Here is a 20,623-nt window from a genome sequence, read left to right on the forward strand (position 1 = left end):
ATTAAAGTGTACAAGTGTAGCACGAGAGTACTACAACTTCCATGTACAGTAGTCACTTCCCGTAGTGTATCGACACAATTGTTGTAGTAGAAAAAACGTCGGTGTTCAAGCGATGCCGCGCGTCAAAATAACGCACGTGTGTATATTACAATTACGATGACCGCACGTGCGTACCGAGCCTTAAGCCTCGTTCACACGGTGACACTAAGTGTCATTAACACCGTGACACTAAGTTGCGTGACACTGTTCAAAGTTTGACGCCACAGGGTGAAGTGTCGTGTTCTGTTCACACCAGTGCCGCAGCATTGCAGCACTCACGCACAATACAGTAACTACACTACTAATACCTAGTTCAATATAATAATACATATCTAATTCATTAAATCCAAGCATTACTGATATGAAAACAAATATGAAAATGTTACAGGACCAATTTAAAAATATCTGATTTACTGGTAATGGATACAGGCATCTTTCAATGTTTGGCATCAAACCCTGCTGGGAATATTCAATCATCGGCATTTTTAAATGTTTTGGTTAGAGGTACCTAATTTAATAGTATTTATATTTGTTTTCATATCAGTAATGCTTGGATTTAATGAATTAGATATGTATTATTATATTATTTTATTATAATAATTCACATGCCTTATATAATATACCTAATATATTATTATATTATATACTAATACCTAATAAAAAAAACTAATATACCTACAATAGAACCAAAAAATGTATTATTATAAAACCATATTTTTTGTTAAAAGTTAAATAACTATTTTAGATTCTGAACGGAGCGATGAATGTATGGTTTTACAATGATGTCTGTTTTTTTTTTAATTTTTAATTTTTATTTGTGTCTGTCATCACGTTTTAGGACAGTAAAAGTGCTTAGATTTTCTTCAATAGTACCTTTTCTGATGAAACACTACATGAGAAATCAAAAGTAAACATTTTCCAGTAATAAAAATAAAAAAACTAAAAGCAAGTAAAAATACATTTTTATGAGCGTTTTAAGTTCATAATTTTACAACATTGGATATTCACTTGATTTCTCATGTAGTGTTTTTCTTATTTGGTTGTAATTCAAAAATGAATAATTATAGATGCATGAATGATTTATTTATGAATTTCAATGATAGTTAGTATTTATTTAAATAAAAATCCTAAGAAAATCTAACTTAAAATAACGGTTTATGAATTTACAATAACATACAAAACAATTGCGTTCCTATAACAGTTATACCAATATAAGTAAAGATTTTGTCATCTTATTCTCTGTAGCTGAAAAACCCAAAAGCTTAAAAAATAATCCATCATCATCCATACCATCATCTCCGAAAGCATTTGAAGCAATTATTGAATCAACTAGGTTAGCAGCTTTCTTATCTTGAATTAATTTACTTAAACCTAATGGTGAGTACAATTAAAAATAATAAATATTAGTACAATTTTAATTACTTCTAGAGAACATATTATGACAACAGAAACTATAACAATCAAAAAATTAATGTCCGATAACCAATTTTCCTACACAGACATCACCCTAGTATTCATATTAATCACGTGTTGTATGATTATCATATCATGCATTGGACTAGAAATTATATTGGTTATAAAGCTAAAGAAATCATTCAGAAGACATGAAGCTGCAGTGCACAACTTTACCGCAGACCCATATTAATACCAATATTAATAAATGATATACGTAAATACTGCACAGCAGAGCGAAATCCACTTCCCCACCTTTTTATTTTTATAAATTAAATTAAATGACTGTATGATAAATGTTTCTAGATCTAGTTAACGGGTTTACAATATTAATCCTTTACTGTAAGGCATCAATTGATTCCAAACTCCAACCACTCCTTGTGACAAAGTCAGATTCTTTCTTAATAAGTTTATTAAACATTTTTTAAAATAAATTTTCGAAATTTGAAAGGGATCCGGAAGCGTTACTCCAAAAAAACTGATAAATGTCGTTAGTAGATGTATACTAAAAGGTATATCACCTAATATGTGTTTCAGGGTGCTCTCAATGTCTTAAAAAGGGGTATATTGTCAAAGACTGCCCGGGTGAGTGTATGTTATGTTCTACCACGACCATTGTTATTGTGTGTTCTATTATACATTTTTATAATTTTCTTAGCCTCCTCTAACCCTCAATGGCCGCCGCGGGTATCACCACCATTAGCACCAGCACCATCACCGCCACAACTGACACAGGACGACCCCGCTGTGGTCCACGTTACCGATACATCAGTCAGTTGGTAGTTAAATACAAAGAACACATTATGTGTGTAATGTATAATGTATACAAAAAAATAAATATAAATAAATGTTACTGAGCATAGGATCTAAATTGTACAAAGATATAAATATTACTGATATCTTAGAAGTAGAGTAAATTAATTAATAACTAATGAGTTGTTGTAACAGTACAAATGTATTTAATTAAATTTATTACATGTTGAATTGTGTTTTAAAGTTGTTCAAAAAAACTAAAATAACATATAAAAAACATATTACAAATTCAATGTTAATTTTATGATATATGTAGGTATGTAACAATAGTTGGCAACATTACAAATTTATAGAATTGAGTTTAAAAGTTATTGATACATATATAATGTATAAGAAAGATATTACAATGGCACTTTTAGGGTATAAGTGTATAACAATAATAACTATCATTATTACAAACATGAGTGTAGTGTATTTTTATATAAAAAAAAAAATAAATACAAATTAAATTATTATGTACAAACGAATTGGTGTGGTATTGTAGGTGTAGTAGTGTAAATAAATAAACAGGTATTTGGATTATTATTAGGTGTATATTTAAGGGGATTCGATACCGATCGTTTTTAAGGAGCTGAGTATAGGCAATTTTAAGGCAATTTCCATAGTGCGTGCGTGCGTGGCGTGTATTTGTGTTTGTAGTAAACGATCATTAGTGTTAGTGCCCCCGCCCGCCCACATGACTACTACAGCCCGCCATAACACAATGATATTTCTTATCTTCGATTATGACGGCGTCCCGTAATAGGAACAAATAGTCTGATAACGAATATGTGATAAGAATTACGAACGGTTCAAAACAAACCGTTATCACGGTTCACCCCATTTAAATTACACAGGCAAGAAATAATTTGAACTAGATATTCATTTTTAATATATTTCTGTTCAATTCTTAGCCTAATGACCATTCATTATTTTAAATATACACGTTTTGACAAATTTTAATTCAATAACCTTGAAGATTGGTGTATTTGTTCGTGAGAAAATCGAATTTTATAAAAGTAAATATTGAAGCAGAACAATATTGCGTATAGTCGTATAGACTATCAGCTAATACTTCAATAAGTAAAAGTTAAGTCTACCCAATGACAAAAATTAAATATTTGTTCTTTACTTGTTTTTAGTTTTATAAATTTATAAATATGGTTCAGTGTTGGGTTCCGTTATGTTCCCATATTTCTAATAGGGAAGACTGTAAGTTTTTAGGTTCCCTGCAAATGATGCACTACGCAATAATTGGGCCAAAGCAGTAAGGTAGGATCTTGTTAACTTTAGTTCAATTTTTATACTATATCAAAATAATATATTATTTACTATTTATATTGGTAACATTTCCTTGTTATTAATGTAGAAGATCAGATGCTATACCCACAAAAAACACAAAAATTTGCAATTGTCATTTTAAGGAAGGATTAAAAATCAATGGTCCTAGTATTTTTTCGTGGAATAAAAATTCACATTTTAATTTTGCTTCTCCAGAAAAATGCACAAAGTATGCTGTAATATCCTTATGTAGTTTTTTCCAAGTTGAATTTTGATGCACGATATATGTTGTGACTATTAATTATGTCAATGTTTGTTCCCAGAGTGGACCAATGGGGTAAGTTGCCAGTGGGTGGAAACAAAAAAATACAATTTAAAATTATCATAAATCCTTTCTTTGAAAAAAAGATTTAATTTGAATCAAAAAAATTTGAAAATCTTTGTTTAAAAAGTAATTTAAAAAATATGTACTGATGAATGTTACCTATATTTAAATTACCTAAATTAATTATTATTTTCTGTGTCCTCCAAACTAATGCTTAAGTTTTTTTTTTCTTACTGTGCAATCAAAAACTAATCTTAACCAAAATATGGAGACATCTTATTGTTGCTCCAAGGTCTTCAATTATGCTACTGTGTTTGTGATTACTAACATTTTAAGTAAACTTATTTTTAGTTTAATTATAAACTTTATGGTTAAACTTTGTCATTTTTAGTAATGTAATAATTTTGTATGTTTAAATAATTGTTATTTCTATGTGTGGAGAAGTATTTATTGAATTTGTAAAACATTCTTTATGTCCAAAATATTATTTTTATTAGATAGTGCATGAATTATTTGTAATTACTAATATAACTATTGTTAAATGTAGCTGAAGATGATTGATTTAGAATACATTTTTGCATCAGTTTTATGTTGTATTTTATTTAATTAATTAGTTAACATTCTTGTATAATAATGATGTTTTTAATATTAAAGGCGCCAAAAAGTACTTGTTGAGACTGAAAACGATATTGATAATGGTGAATCTATGAACACTAAACTTAATTGTGAAATTGAAACTGTGAGTATGCCCAATGAAGAAGAAGCTTCCAGTAACAATGTTATAAAAGAAAAAAATCAATTAATTGAGTCACTTCAATCTAAAAATGATAGTTTAAACAAGGAAATTATGATTCTTAAAAACCGTTCTTTTGGTTACCACTCTATAGAATCCAATGGCAAAATGTTTGATTTTTATTGTGGCATTAGTAAAGTTATGTTTGATCTTATTATTGAACTGGTTTCTAAAGTTGAAATCAATTATTATTATACTTGGAGTGTGAAGAAGTTATGTTTAAATGACCAAGTTCTTATGACTCTGATGAAATTAAGATTAAACTTATGTTATACAGACTTAGCATTCAGATTTGGTATTAGTGAATCTACAATTGGCAATATTATAATAACTTTCATTAGTGTTCTTCATGAAATTTTATTTGTCAGCTTAATGAGTAAAGTACCATCTCAAAATAAAAACCAAAACTGTTTACCTAATTGCTTCAATGATTTTAAAAACTGTAGGATTACTTTAGACTGCACTGAAATGTCCTGTGATATTCCAAACTCATTAGTTGATCAGAAATTGACTTACAGCTCATATAAACATAGAAATACCCTCAAAGGACTTGTTGGAGTGGCTCCTAATGGTGTAATTACTTATGCTAGTAAGTTGTACCCAGGATCTACTTCAGACAAAAAAATTGTAAGTCATTGTGGAGTCTTAGAAATATTACAACCAGGTGACTTAGTTTTAGCCGACAAAGGATTTTTAATATCTGACATTTTGCCTCCTGGAATTTCTTTGAACATTCCTCCGTTTTTAATGACTCCACAATTTACGCCCAGTGAAGTTATTCGTACAAAAAACATAGCTAGGGCCCGAATACACGTAGAAAGAGTTATGGTAAGACTTAAAAATTTCAAAATTTTAGCTCACATTCCAAACACGTTGTATACAAGGGCTTCTTTGGTATTCCAACTTTGTGCTGCTTTAGTAAATTTCCAAAATCCTATATTAAAAGAAGTTGAACATTAATTTAATATTAATCAAGAATGATAAACTAAATATAAAATAAATATGCATTTGTCAAAAAAAAAAATTATCTAAGTTTTATACAGAACAAAATAAAAATTATATTAATAAGTTGAATTATTTGATAAAATAAAAGGAATAAATTGATTATAATAAAAGTTTAATAACAAGTCTATATTTGTTGACCAGGCATCATCTTTAAAAACTTTTAAGGCTACCAAAGATTTAGGTGTCCAAACAATAAGAATAGTAGATGTTGTTTTTGTCATATACATTTGTGCTTGAATTTGATCATAATACTGGTGAATAGGATTCAAAATGAAATTATTACTAGCAACATCAAAATTAATTATATAATCTTTAGTTTTTGACAGGCAGTCTTTTAAATCTTCATCCCTATATTTATAAGGACATTTTACTTCAATGCAACTCATTGAGTTATCATCAATAAAAGTTAGACCATCTGGACTGGATGCTAACAACCCAGACTCATGTAACCAAACTCCAGTTTTTATTACTTGCATATTATATTTTTTTTCAAATTCTTGTACTGCATTTATTTCATGTGTCTTACCCCATTCGATTGATTTTACCCCCTCAACACAATAAGTACCCAATAAGGTTTTAAATAGTGAAGTAGGATAACGATTTCTCTTTATGGACTGAAGAATTTTATGAAAATTACTAGACGTTAATCTATACTTTCGATAAAGGCACCACTTGATATTTTCAGACTGACCAACAGTTTCTGATGCTATTCTTTTTATATCATCAAAACTTACTTTAAACATATCTAACATCAATTTATAATTATGTGATACTCGAAATTCTTCAGAATGTATGAAATGGTCCAACTTCAAAATATCACTAAAATCATTAGATTTGGGTTCTGGGCTTAGTAACCAAGTAAACCCAACATTTTTTTTCCATAGTGACCAACTTGTTATAGCATATACCCGCAAAATCTACACCTGAATTATCTTTTATAGCTTTAAAATCATTTGGATACATTTCATGAATAGTCTGAATATCTTCACTATCTTTTGTACCTTTTTTCGACCAACTACAAGAAACGTCTGTAACAGATATATTGTTGTGTCCATGAAGAAGCAGAGATACCATATGATGACACTTAGTACGACCAGTTGGACAAGTACAAGTAGCATAATCAACATCACTACCTTTGAAGAATATCTGTATATGAATAAGAGTAAGTATTTATAATATATAATAATCAATAGATAAAAATTAAACATATTATGTTCATATAGAATACCTACCTTAACATCATACAGTTTATTTTTCATGCTAGCATGAACTTGGCCACTTAAAATTCCAACATCAGACAAATAATTAAAGCATACCACATGACCACTTTCAAATGAATTTTCTCCCTTCGAGAATATCTTTTTGTCATCAATAAAATTAATTATGGAAGAAAGCTTGATTGTGGTATGCGAAGTCATATTTTTAAATTACAAGAAAAAAATAAACCTACTCTATTTAATCAGGTACTTACACAAATTTTTTCACGAAGATGAAAGTTTTAAGAACACAAAGTAATAAAAGTCAAAAAATAAAATCTTCAACAGTGCATCAACTCCTAAATTATGGATTAGGGTAGGAGAGAATTACACAATTCTTACAACCTCAACAGAAATTAAAAAATTAAAACTTATTTTATCAAAGACAGTGAATAATTATATTGTTCTGCTTCAATATTTACTTTTATAAAATTCGATTTTCTCACGAACAAATACACCAATCTTCAAGGTTATTGAATTAAAATTTGTCAAAACGTGTATATTTTAAATAATGAATGGTCATTAGGCTAAGAATTGAACAGAAATGTATTAAAAATGAATATCTAGTTCAAATTATTTCTTGCCTGTGTAATTTAAATGGGGTGAACCGTGATAACGGTTTGTTTTGAACCGTTCGTAATTCTTATCACATATTCGTTATCAGACTATTTGTTCCTATAGTCGTTAGCATTAAGAGGACGCTACACCAAAACCTGTACGCGTGTAACGGCCGAGAGAACGCGCTGTTAAGTGTTTTCGCGATCCGCATGCACGCGACGTTTAAGTCACGCCCACTACCCGCAGTCGGCGGCCGGCCGTCGATTGTGCTCAGTCGGGACTTCGGGAGCGACTTTCATTATTCTATGACGTCTAGGACGTCTCTCATCATTATAAAATGCGTATACGTAAATGCCGCCGTATTATTTTAAATGTCCGCGCGTACCCATGATCTATTGATTATAATTTAAGTCACTGCTTACCTTAATATATTATGTAGCATTGTATAGATCGTATAAACTGTATATTAACATAGCTTGATTTGTATTTATTGAATAACTACTTTTCGAATATAATTAAATAGAAAACTTCTATATTACCTATTGCCTATTGGTAATCATACGTAAATTCTTTTGGAGTAGATACAATATACATACCTATAATTTTTTATTTAAATAAAAATCAAATATAGGCAAAATTTATTAAAATTATATTAAGAACTAATATATATTATATATTATATTAATATATAATATAATATGATAACCTAATATAATATATTATATATTTTTGAAAGTTATACTGCTTACCTAAATATAATATGTAGCAATATATTATAGATAGAAAAAACGGTAATACAACATAATATATTGACTTTTAGTTATCGCATTATTACTGATTCAATTATAATACAAAGAGTAAAATATATTTATTGTTGAAAAATATAAAATGCATCAATAATTCTATGACCAGAACTGCAATAGTATTTATAATATATTCATTATTATTATTATTTATTATACATATTATACAATCACTCCTAACTTTTCGCTCACAACCATACTTACGCGATTGTATTTATCTCGTTATTACTTATTAGATACCTACTTCATGATATATAATATATTAATATAGTATTATTTACTATTAGGTAAATAATAATAATGAATAATACCTAATAAATAACCTAAATACCTAACCCCTAGTCTCAAATAAATTAATATTTCCAAATACTTATCTAAATATTAGTTTTCTTGTAAGTAAATGTGTTGAGTATATTTTACGTATAATTTTGTATAATATGCCTATACCACATATAATTTGTATAGGACGGTTTTTATTATAACTAATCATACATTTATTTACATTTTAAATAAATATTAAAACCATATTACTTTCATAATTATATTAAGATTTTTAAATTTTTTTCAACGATACTATTTTAAATCTTTCTTGCTGTTTTTCTAAAATGTCATCCGGATCCCTGATATCACTTATTAACAATCTTTTGCCATATAAGGGATCGACGAGTTCAGGCAAAAGACAATTTAAATAAAACCTAAAATACAAATTCGTGTCATATTCAATTAAATTAGTAGGACTGATATTGGTACTTTAAACTACTTACGACATTAATTTTTCAGACATATTTTGTATCCAAAATGTATGATCATAATAAATTTTTTCTACTGTGGTCCACTTTTCAGTGTATACTACCAAATAGCATAGTTCACGTTCAGTAATATGCAGTTGTCCAATAACTTGAAAATAATTACTATTTCGTTTTACTATCATCGAAGAATCTTTCATTATCCAATTTGGTAGCTGTAACATGTGTTATAAACACAATTTCAACTGTTATCTGCAGTACATAATTACCTATATATATATTTCAGTACCAACAATTTTAGATTCTGAACGGAGTGATGAATGTATTGATTTTACAATGATGTGTGGTTCTTTTTATTTTTGTGTCTGGGGACAACATTTTGAGCAGTAATAGTGCTTCAATCTTACAAATCAGGGGGGGGGGGATTGTTTCGGGTAGCAAAGTGAATGTACGATTTTTGTAGTGATTGTATTTTTACGATGATAAAAATTATTGGAAATAAAATTATTCATATTAACCATCACTTACAAGTTAATTGTTGAAAGCTTCGATTAGACTTTCTGAATTACGAGCATTGTAAGGACACTTAATTTCTATTATGGCATTTTCTCCAACTAGACCATCTAATTAAAAAAAAGAATATTTAAATAACTATAAAAAATACATCTATAATTTAATAAATAATTATACCTGGACTTGCTGCCAAATATGGTAGATCAGAATCAATAATAAGACCACATGTTTGGACGTTTACGTTATACATTTCTTCGAACTTTTTCCGACCTTTCGATTCCATAACATTACCATAGGTTAGTTGTTTTGTTTTAGGATTTGGTGAGTATAGCAAGCTATGGATTTTTTCCTACAACTATAGTCTGTTCATTTTAAGAAGCGATTCAGGCGGCCAACTTCTGCGCATGGGCGTGGCTTCGTAGATCTCGTTTGTCTTAATAATCACCGCCGACGGGAGCGACGCATCAGTCTAGTGTTTATTGCTTACGTGTACACATAATTTAAAATGTATGGCAACGACTCCGGTGCGGTGTGTTATCAGTAATCACGTATTTGGTTCGCCCTACCACGCTATGTATTAAAATATTATACGAAAGAAAAACTATTAAAACTTCCAAATATTTTACAACATTTTATTAATATTAATTAATTAGTTTATATGTTACATATTAACAAAAACAATGTACAAAAAGCTAATTAAAAAAAACTCAAACACCAACGTCAACAAAATAGGCAAATAAAAAAATTTAACAAATTACAAAATACAAATTATTTACAGGTAGGCAGTGTTACAATTTTTACAGGTATTTACAAATCAGAATCATCCGAAGATGTTTCATTTGAAACCGTCAATATACATGGCTCTAATTGGTCGATAATGTCGTCCATAATGTCGTCAACTTTCATTATTTTCTCTTCTTCTTCAATCACGTGTCGAATGAAGTTTTCCCAGTTCTATTTTGTTACTCGTTCAATTGCTGTGTTCAGTAGCTGACGGACATCATCGAGTTTGTACGTTGTGTTGTTGGATTTTACATACTTTTTAACCATTGCCCATGCGAGTTCGATCGGATTAAACTCGCAATAGTAAGGTGGAAGTCTAAGCACTGTATGACCAGCGGCTTTTGCCATATTGTCAATGATGTATGAAGAATACTTGCTTTTAATTTCACGTACCATCTGCAACAGTTCAGCCCTTTTCATCGGCCTCTCGGGAATTGCGCCTTTTGAAATAAGCCATTCCAAAATGTCGGCCTTTTTGGAATTTGATGTTTGTATTTTTTCCGCTTTGACTGAATGGTATGGCGCATTATCTAACACAATCCCAAGTAACACATAAATGTTCTTAATATATTATAAGAATATTCATAAAGAAGATATGTATTATTCGTGGATTGTTCGTGATTGTTATATAGTTGTTCTATAAATCTGCTTACAGTCTGCAAAACTAGCAAAATGAGCCGATTATAGATACTCTATGAATATTCTATCTTCTATAAATATTTTTTAAGAATATTCAGGTCATATACCCAAATATTCATATAATAATCATTGGATGATTATTGCAAATTGCTTAATTCATATTAGAAGAATATTCTTACTAACAATTTTATAGTTATTCTTTGAGTATTCATTGACTAACTAAGATGCTCATAAAATATTATTAGAATATTCATAGCAAACATATGTATTAATCGTAGATTATTCATAATATGTGCTCTTTATATATCCTTACATTCAGCATTATTATAACCAAAACTTGCAAAATAAGCTGACCATATATTTACATCTAGAGATATTCTATGGATATTCTATCTTCTATTAATCTTTTTCAAGAATTCCATATCTCTAAATGTGTTATACCATTATTATAACTATGAGTACTATATTCATAAATCATAATCAATGTTTATATGTTAATGTTAATGTTAATACCTACATAATATAATATAGGTACTATAAATACATCCATCTATATATAGATATGATATTATTATGGTATTGTGGCGAACCGCCGCCACATAACTACCTCACACCGTTGATCATCAGTGTAAAACGGTTGGTCACAGTGATTCCCGGCAGACGGCGATTACCGCGACTCGGCTGACACTACGCGCCTTGTTCATCCGCAGAGCGATGCGCCGTTATGCCTCAGCACGGACGCGTCGAACATCGCCGTCGGGGCGGTTCTCGAACAGCATGTCGAAGGGAGTTGGCAGCCGCTCGGCTTTTTCTCGTGCAAGCTTTCTTCCACACAGGCACGGTACAGCACGTACGACCGCGAACTACTCGCGGCGTATCTCGCGGCCCGAAATTTCGTCCACTCAATCGAGGGGAGACCAACGACGCTTCGAACGGATCATCGACCGTTGCTGTTCATGTTTTCGCAGAAGGCAGAAAAACAGATTGACCGCCAAGCCCGTCATATTGCGTTCCTGTCGCAATACTTTCACGACATCGAGCACGTCAGTGGTGAACGCAACACGGTGTCTGACGCACTGTCCCGGCTGGAGTTGGCGACATTCGACGACGGGCTACCCGATCTCGACCAGTGGTCAGTGGATCAGGCCAACGACACGGAACTGCAAGACCTTCTCGCCGGGAGAACGGAATCCTCCTTGGAACTCGACGCACGGCATACCACGAATGGACCCGTCTACTTCGACATCGCGTACAATAGATCGAGGTTGTTCGTACCACAAAAACACCGGCGCGCGGTCTTCACCACATTACATCGGCAGGCACACGGCGGCAGCGCGGCCACCGCGCGAATCGTCAAGGAACGTTTCGTGTGGCCAGGCATGGATCGGGAAATACGACGGTGGGTCAGAACGTGCGTGCAGTGCCAGAAAACCAAGGTTCACAGGCACACGGCGACGCCGCTCGCACCGTTCACGTCGCCGGATCGACGTTTTGGACACATCCATCTAGACCTCGTCGGGCCACTACCTCCGTCGAACAACGCCAGGTACCTGCTGACCTGCGTCGATCGTTTCACGCGCTGGCCTGAAGCATGGCCCGTCGATAACATGAATGCTCACACCGTCGCCACCACGCTCGTGACGAACTGGATCGCCCGTTTTGGAGTTCCTGATATTATCACCACAGATCAGGGACGGCAATTTGAGTCTGAACTAATGCGAGCTCTCAACACGGTTTTCGGGATCCAGCACGTCCATACCTCGCCCTACCATCCTCAAGCGAACGGATTGGTTGAGCGGTTCCATCGGACTCTTAAGGCAGCACTTTCGGCACACGAGTCGCCGCATTGGTCACAGCACCTACCGATCGTTCTCCTCGCGTTGCGCAATACAATCAAACCAGACATCGGATCGACCCCCGCTGAGCTAGTGTACGGGACCTCGTTACGGTTACCTGGCGAGCTTTTCCATGCAGCACCACCTGAAGTAGGGACACCCGATTTCGTCGCGACACTCAAGACGTCCATGGCTAAGCTCCGATCTGCTCCCGGATCCAACCACGACCCAACTCGACGCGTCTTCATACCGACGCAACTGGCCGCGGTCAGCCACGTATTCATCCGCATTGACGCGCATCGGACGCCACTTCAGCCTCGATACGAAGGGCCTTACGCCGTCCTACAGCGTCGGGAGAAGGATTACAAGCTGCAGTTGGATCAACGGACGGCGTGGATATCAGTGGATCGTCTCAAACCAGCATTCGTCCTGCGCGACGACCCGATCATCGACCACTCATACGCCATGCAGTCCATCGACAGTCCTTCGACGTCAAAAATTTGTAAACCATTTTTTTCTTTTTTGTTGGGGGGGAGTAATGTGGCGAACCGCTGCCACATAACTACCTCACACCGTTGATCATCAGTGTAAAACGGTTGGTCACAGTGATTCCCGGCAGACGGCGATTACCGCGACTCGGCGCGGCGGCCGCCGGTCTCGCGTTCTTCGCTCTCGACAACGTAACCGACCGCACGTTCTACACCATCGACCGCCGATTTACGTTGAATCGCGATCTGTTCCACTTCGTTAAAACCTCACCGTGACCGACCGTCAAATCTTGGTACGCACTCATTCAAGTGCTTCTTGTTTTAAGCCTAACAACCGTTGTACAAATAAACATTCAAATTACCCTTTAATCGAGTGTAAATCTTTTGTTCGTACGGTTTCGTACCACACTCTGTCATAACGACGTACGTTGGAGGCAACTCTGTAGTGATAACAGTGGATCCTCCACAGTATCTATCTTTAAGATCAAATAAATTTTTTTCAACTTTGGTATTTATAATTAATAATATATAAAACATCATAAATTAATAACAAAACATTTATTTATAAATCTGAAGTGTTAAAATTATAATGGAATTTCTGCTGCTTGTTTGCACCTTTCGTTTGCTTTGGTAAGCCAAATACTTGCCACCAGCTCAATTTGTTTAACAGAAGTATCAGCATTGTTGGCGGATGAATGGATAGCCTCTAATAAACATAATAATTTATAATTTTATCAACTAGTTAACCTTTTAAGCCTATTTTATTACCGTTGCAAATTTATCATATTATATACAAAGCATGTTAATATACAAGTGTCTATAATAAGAGATGAGTATAAGTAGGTAGTACTTAATAATTATAAGTATAGTCGCAATCAGTTAGCGCCAATCACCTAATTTATCTATGACATATGTCATAGTAGAATTTTTAGATGAGGGAGGGGGAGGCTACTGCAGAGTACTGCAGGATTTATATTAAAACATATAAAAATAAATTTTTAAGTTTTATTAATTAATTTAATTAATGCTTTAATTGCACCTGGTTGATAAATTAAAAAAGGGGGTAATGGGGGCCCTTTGATGTACGATGGAATAATATATTTTTAACACTTTGGTGCTACTGATTGCAACCAACTTACTAAGCTAAACAATTGATTGCCTAACATGTATCATATTCAAATCATGCATGATATAATTAAAAAAAAAACAACATACCAAAAATGTTTTGATTTTCATTAGATACCATGTTTAAATCATCATTTAGACTACATTCTATATTATGTGAAACATTTATACTGGATTCTGTTTCTTTTAAATCATTTTCTAAAAAAAAAAAAAAAATTGTATTTTAATATAGTATAAAGGTATCTTAGGAAAAACAAATGAATTAATAAAGTATATCTTACTTTTGAATTTTGGGAATGGTGGCAGATCATTATCTGATAGTTTTTCATCACTACTTGGTCCACTGCTACAATCAATTTGTTTATTCTGTTTTTTGCGTTTAGTTGATGTTTTTTTAGCAGTTAGTTGTTCACTTTCTGATGAACTTTGGGCTAGGGTCTCATTAGCAAATTTAGAAGCATCCTTATACACAGTAAACATTTTGTTGCATATGACTTTTATGGGATATAATTTCCAATCTTTTTCTGGATTTGCACCGTTTTTTATGGCCGATTGCAATTTAATTGAACCAAATTTTAAAGGCCAGAAACATGCTTCAAAGTTCTTAATCCAATTACTTGGAATTACTTCAATTATATTTTTTTCATTTTTAAATTTAACAACATACCAGCCGGCAGACATCTTTTAATGATTAGTAACTGTAACTTAATAATATAAATTGTATTTACTGTATTTAATTTGCATTTACTTTAATTCTGTAGCTTTGTACCGTTTAGCTTCTTTAATAGGCCTTGATTTTCTTGCAAATTCGTAAGGAATATATTTAATAAGGCTTAGTAATGCATTAGATATTATATTAACAGATCTCGATTGTAATTTATGAGGAGGTCGACCACAACACCATATGTTAACTAATAACTTTTTAACAACTCCCAGGCATATCAAGTGCATATAGTCCAATGGGACATCAGTAACTAGGCCTAAATTGGGAATTTTTTGTAAAATTGTCTGGCCAATGTGATGTTCTGGATCAGTTTGATTAATAAAATCAGTATCAGTCCTTTTATTAAATGTCAAATCAGGAAAAACAACATGATCTAAATATTCTCCCTCTTGCATACATTTCGAACAGGAGGAATATCTACTATGTCCCTTAATTCAAAGTACACTAGCCTTAGCAACCGCATCAAATAATAACATTGAAATTTTGAAACTGAAATATTTATTATCAATGTGTACACCATTTAATGTTAAATTAACAGCTTCATTTACAAAATCTTCTAGCAATTCATTAAAATCTGACGGTTTATCATACCCATGATAGATACCAATACAAAATATATTTAAAGGTAATAAAATATCAACATTTGTTATTAAACAAAAAATAGGATATACTTGACTTTGTGATGAGTCACTGAGAGGCAATCCCTCAATATTAATAGCAACATTAATAACATCAGGAATATTGGAAACATTTACTTTTTTCAACATATTTGTAAGACCACTTTCTAAACAAAAATGGTAGTATTTTCCAGGATTTATATCACGCAAAATAGTTTCTCTTGGTGTTTTTAAAAAAGTTCTAGGATCTTTTGGAATATTGCTTAAATCTGGTATTTCTTTTAGAATTGATAATAATTCCTTTAATGCAACATGAGAAATTTTATTCCTAATAGCCCATTCTCGCAAATTATCAGGAATAGGTATTTTTCAGTTTCCAAAAACATTATCATTTACAAAATTGTTTAATGAACTACATTTTGGACTAGTTGAAACAAATTTTGTAAAAGAAACATCATCATTTTCAATGATTTCAATCTAATGAAACACCAGATATATTTGAAACATTATTTTTTACAACACAGAAATCATTTGGCAAACCTACAAAATTAGGCTGATATGAAGTACTTGCTGCAGTACTAGGATTACATTGAGTGGGTAATGAAATAGATAATGTTGTATTGTTTTTTCTTATAACATCCAAAGTTTCAAGTTGCTGTTTTACATTTTTATTAAATTGGGACTTAGAAGTTAGGCGCATTTTTTTAATCGAATTACACTTTTCAGAATCCATAGTTTATTACAAATAAAAAATAAAAAAATTCCAAATTAGAAATTATATAAACTATTTAAGATTCCTTTTTTGTGTATTTAATATAATACAAATTGAAATAAGACCACAAAATAATAAAATTGTACTGGAAGTTTAATATTTATGTAACTATTGAAAACTTTAATAATTAAAACTGATATTTTAACTATTTTTAATAGAATTGTCTCTTATATAAATACCTATAGTGTATATTAGTATGGTAGGTAAGTACTATTAATATCACATTAATTACTGAACGTTATAAAACAAATATAAGTACCTTAAGAGTATTTAGGTGCAATGTAATTTTGTGTTTGTTTAAAATACCTAAATTATCATTCACACCTGGGCCCCAAGATTGATCTTGCACTTATTTTACTCTTAGAAGATAATTTAATACACGAGGCTGAATTTCTACCTCATAAAGGTTAACATAAGTAGGTACATAGCCACATAGGTAACATGATACATAATAATAATGAATCAAATGCTTACTTACCGACTTACGATATTATATTATTCATTTAAACATATAATATCATATAGATGGCTAGATGACGTCAATCAAAACGTTCGAACTGCGAACAAGCGCGTGTGAAATTGAATGTGAAAATAAGATCACAGATTGATAACAACGATGAACGAAATGACCGCGTGGCGCACATTACTATTCATAATAAACAAAGAAAATCCATGTCCATTTTATAAAAACAAATCACATTTATTCGATGATAACAATAATATCAATACCACAATAATACCATGAGTCTCGACAGTTTCACACGCATTTAATAAACCCCGGTGTACCCTGGTGTTCAATAATAATCCCTATTATTATATAAATATAATAGATTAGTGAGCGTACCTACCTACTTTATATATATAAACAAACGTAGTTGTAATTTTATAAACAATAAAGAATTATGTATGTATTATTATTAGATGAATATTCATTACATATGATGGTAACTATTATTCATTAAGTATTCTTAATTGGATATGTTTTACGGATATTCAATTCAGATTATTCAATGGATATTCAAAAATGAATAATAAAAAAAAAATAAGAATGTATTATTTTTAACGGAATATTCATTTGATCAGTTATGGTAGAATAAGTAATACATATTCTTCAGCGAATATTCTTTTAAGATCAATATTTTACCATGAATATATTGTGATTATTTAGATAAATCTTCAGCGAATATTCTAGAAATAATTATATATGATTTAAATGTATTATTAATAGAATAAACAAAATTGAAGAACGATAGACCATGATATGAATATCCGGTGTTATTTGGGATAATGGAATTTGGTTCAAGTCGAGGAAGAACTGACTCAAACCATTCTTGGAAACAATCACCATTCATTTCGTCGTGATAGTCCGAGCTGTTCTTCTTCGACTCAAAGCATAACAATCCACCGGGCAAAAATCCATTGTTAGATCCAATATGAACCACAATTAAGCGCTTGCCCTTACCGGTTGGATTTTTGGATCCTGTGGTTAGACCTTTATTGAATGCGTCCCGATTAGATGTGATTGTTGTATCCACCCATATATGCTCAACGCAGTTACCAGCATTCAACGAAGTCTCATCTAGGTAATAAACTGTACGACCTTCTTTACGGTACTTGCGTATGTCGTACAAATAACGTTGTCGCCAGCAAATCAGGTCATTACGTTCTGTTAACACGCTACATAGTTTGCGTTTGGTAAATACAAAATTCAATTGTTTTATCACCTTGAACAAAGTTGTACGTTTGAAATTTGGTAAAGATGGATTTTCATTCACAGCCGTAAGGATTTTATCAATGGTTGGTAGTTCACGTCGTAACCAGAATGAATGTATCATTTGACGAATACCATTTCGATCCATATCGTCAATTTTATGGAACAACGTAGTTCTTATGCGTTTTGTTTGAGGAGAAGAACTATGTCCTGTTTTCCTGTATTCTGAAATGGTATTTATGATGGTTTCACGACCTATACCTGTGAGTGTTGATATTTCGGAAATCATAGGTCTGTACTGAATGTCTGGAGATTTTGAGACGACGTCCTTGTAGATATTAATAATAATCTCCTTTTGACGACTTCTGACATACTGAAAGCAATTTTAAAACATTAAGTATACATTTACAGAACAATAATGATCAAATTCAGGGCCGTACATTCTGTTAAGTTTATTTCTAATAAAGTTTTAAATATGTGCGCATATTGCATCTATCATGATTTTTTTTCCGGGATTCGATCAAATTGGTATTAAAAAATAATTACTTACTTTTCCCTTCTTGTTTTTTCTCTTTGGAGAAATGGTTGACGTTGCGTCGATATCAGATATACCAGATACATTTAAATTGCTCATGGTAATGTCAAGCAAATGTAAAAAATAATAGTATAACACAAACGAAGACTGAACGAATAATTTTTATATTATTTGTAAATTTAATGGTTGTGCGCGGCAGCTGCAGACGAGCACGTATATTAGGTTAGGTCGAGACAGAGAGTGAAGCACAAATGCGAGGTTATAAGGTATGTGGCATGTGCCGACGTAAATCGTGCTTTATTGTCCAGCAGATGTTTGTATTGAACGGACACACATTCCAGAGAAGCGCCCCAAATGTGCGGTGTATGTACGCATGACGCACCCACGCACATTCACCTAACGTGGAGCACATAACGCACGCTCGCTCAGGTGGTAAAAACAGTGAGGTGGGGATCGGTTGGGCGTGACCTGTCCACCGCCGACAAAAACTAGTCGCCGCCTGAATCGCTTCTTAAAATGAACAGACTATAGTGTAAGGCCTTCCGCACACTACGCGATTGACATGCGACGCAATTGACCAACGATAAGTGCGATAAGTGCAATTCATGCGATTTGTGCGATTTGAGGTCCACCAACGCGAAACGTTATTCAGTCGATCATACTGTGTCAATCGCGTCACTTGTTTTGATCTGTTTTCAATTTTTTTTCAATTTTCAAAAAAAAAAATGTCTAGTTCGACTAGTTCGAGTGATGAAGAAGATATTGTTATGTACTATTGGTACAAAAGGATGCAACAACAAAAAAGAACAAAAAAGAAAAGGAAATATTGGGTTCATCCTTATATTAAGAAAAATATCAACTGCTGAACTTTTGTAGCGGCCAGAGAACTACAAGAAACCGATGCAAAATTTTTGGCATTTTATAGGATGTCTAGAGAGTCCTATACAGAACTTGTAACAATTATTTCTCCTGCCATTCATCAGCAGAACACTCACCTGAGAGAATGTGTGAGTCCAGAGGAACGGATATTAATCACATTAAGGTAACGTTCATTGCATTGTTTATTATAATATATTTATAATTAAATACTACATAATTCTATTGTACATAGTAGTACCTAAGTGATTAAAAGTTAATGTTTACAACAAAATTAAAACATTTAAAAAAAAAATCAAACAATCAAATATACAAATTAAAGAATAACAGTTACAATTAGTAATAGTAGTAGTAATTAGGAGTGTTTAAAATTTAAACTTTGTAACAGTGTCCGACGACCATATAAAATTTAAAATACTATAAGGTCAAATAATGTTGTTTATCGGTTTCGTCCTCGGATGACAATGACGATAAAAACGAACCGGCTGGAGATTGCTGTAAACGTGTTTCTACGGATGTAGCCGGACTAAAAGTACAAAGGTTTGTTCCAAGAATTTCATTTATGATAGCAATAGACCTCCTCTTGTATGTTCTGAGTTGTGCATCAGTCATAGTCAGCAGATCTGGTATTAGGCTGTTCAAAAACTGTTGAATAGAATCGGCTCTTATATCACGAGGAGAATTGTTGATCTTGGCTTTTTTAGATTTAAAATACTCAATAAAGGCTTCATCAGCATCACTGGAATTGTTATTTTTTTTACGGGCGATTTTTTTTGTCAATTTTTGACTTTCAGCCTGTTCTGGTTGGCTAGAATGCTGAATACTTGATTGTTTCGGTGGGGGAGGCATAGGTAATGTTTCCAGTTGAGGAGAGTGTGGCTGGTTTTGTATTTCAGAAGACTCTGTTACCTCGGATGTATCCAATAGGGTGTTTTCCCACATATCAGTAGTTTCA

General features: G+C 32.5%; 1 protein-coding gene and 1 pseudogene across 1 annotated transcript; one reads left to right on the plus strand and one right to left on the minus strand.

Moving 5' to 3' along the window:
• Positions 1-4,595: 4,595 nt before the first annotated feature.
• Positions 4,596-5,642, plus strand: LOC132947964 (uncharacterized). The gene has a single exon (XM_061018238.1). The coding sequence runs from the start codon at positions 4,596-4,598 to the stop codon at positions 5,640-5,642; it is 1,047 nt and encodes a 348-aa protein (XP_060874221.1).
• A 379-nt stretch (positions 5,643-6,021) lies between these two features.
• LOC132948000 (uncharacterized) lies at positions 6,022-7,158 on the minus strand (annotated as a pseudogene).
• Between the last annotated feature and the right edge of the window lie 13,465 nt (positions 7,159-20,623).

Source organism: Metopolophium dirhodum, chromosome 1 (genome assembly GCF_019925205.1).
Source record: "Metopolophium dirhodum isolate CAU chromosome 1, ASM1992520v1, whole genome shotgun sequence".
NCBI lineage: Eukaryota > Metazoa > Arthropoda > Insecta > Hemiptera > Aphididae > Metopolophium > Metopolophium dirhodum.

Bases quoted from the DNA above. Each gene is read 5' to 3' on its own strand.
- LOC132947964 (XM_061018238.1), top strand. From the start codon at position 4,596: ATGAACACTAAACTTAATTGTGAAATTGAAACTGTGAGTATGCCCAAT.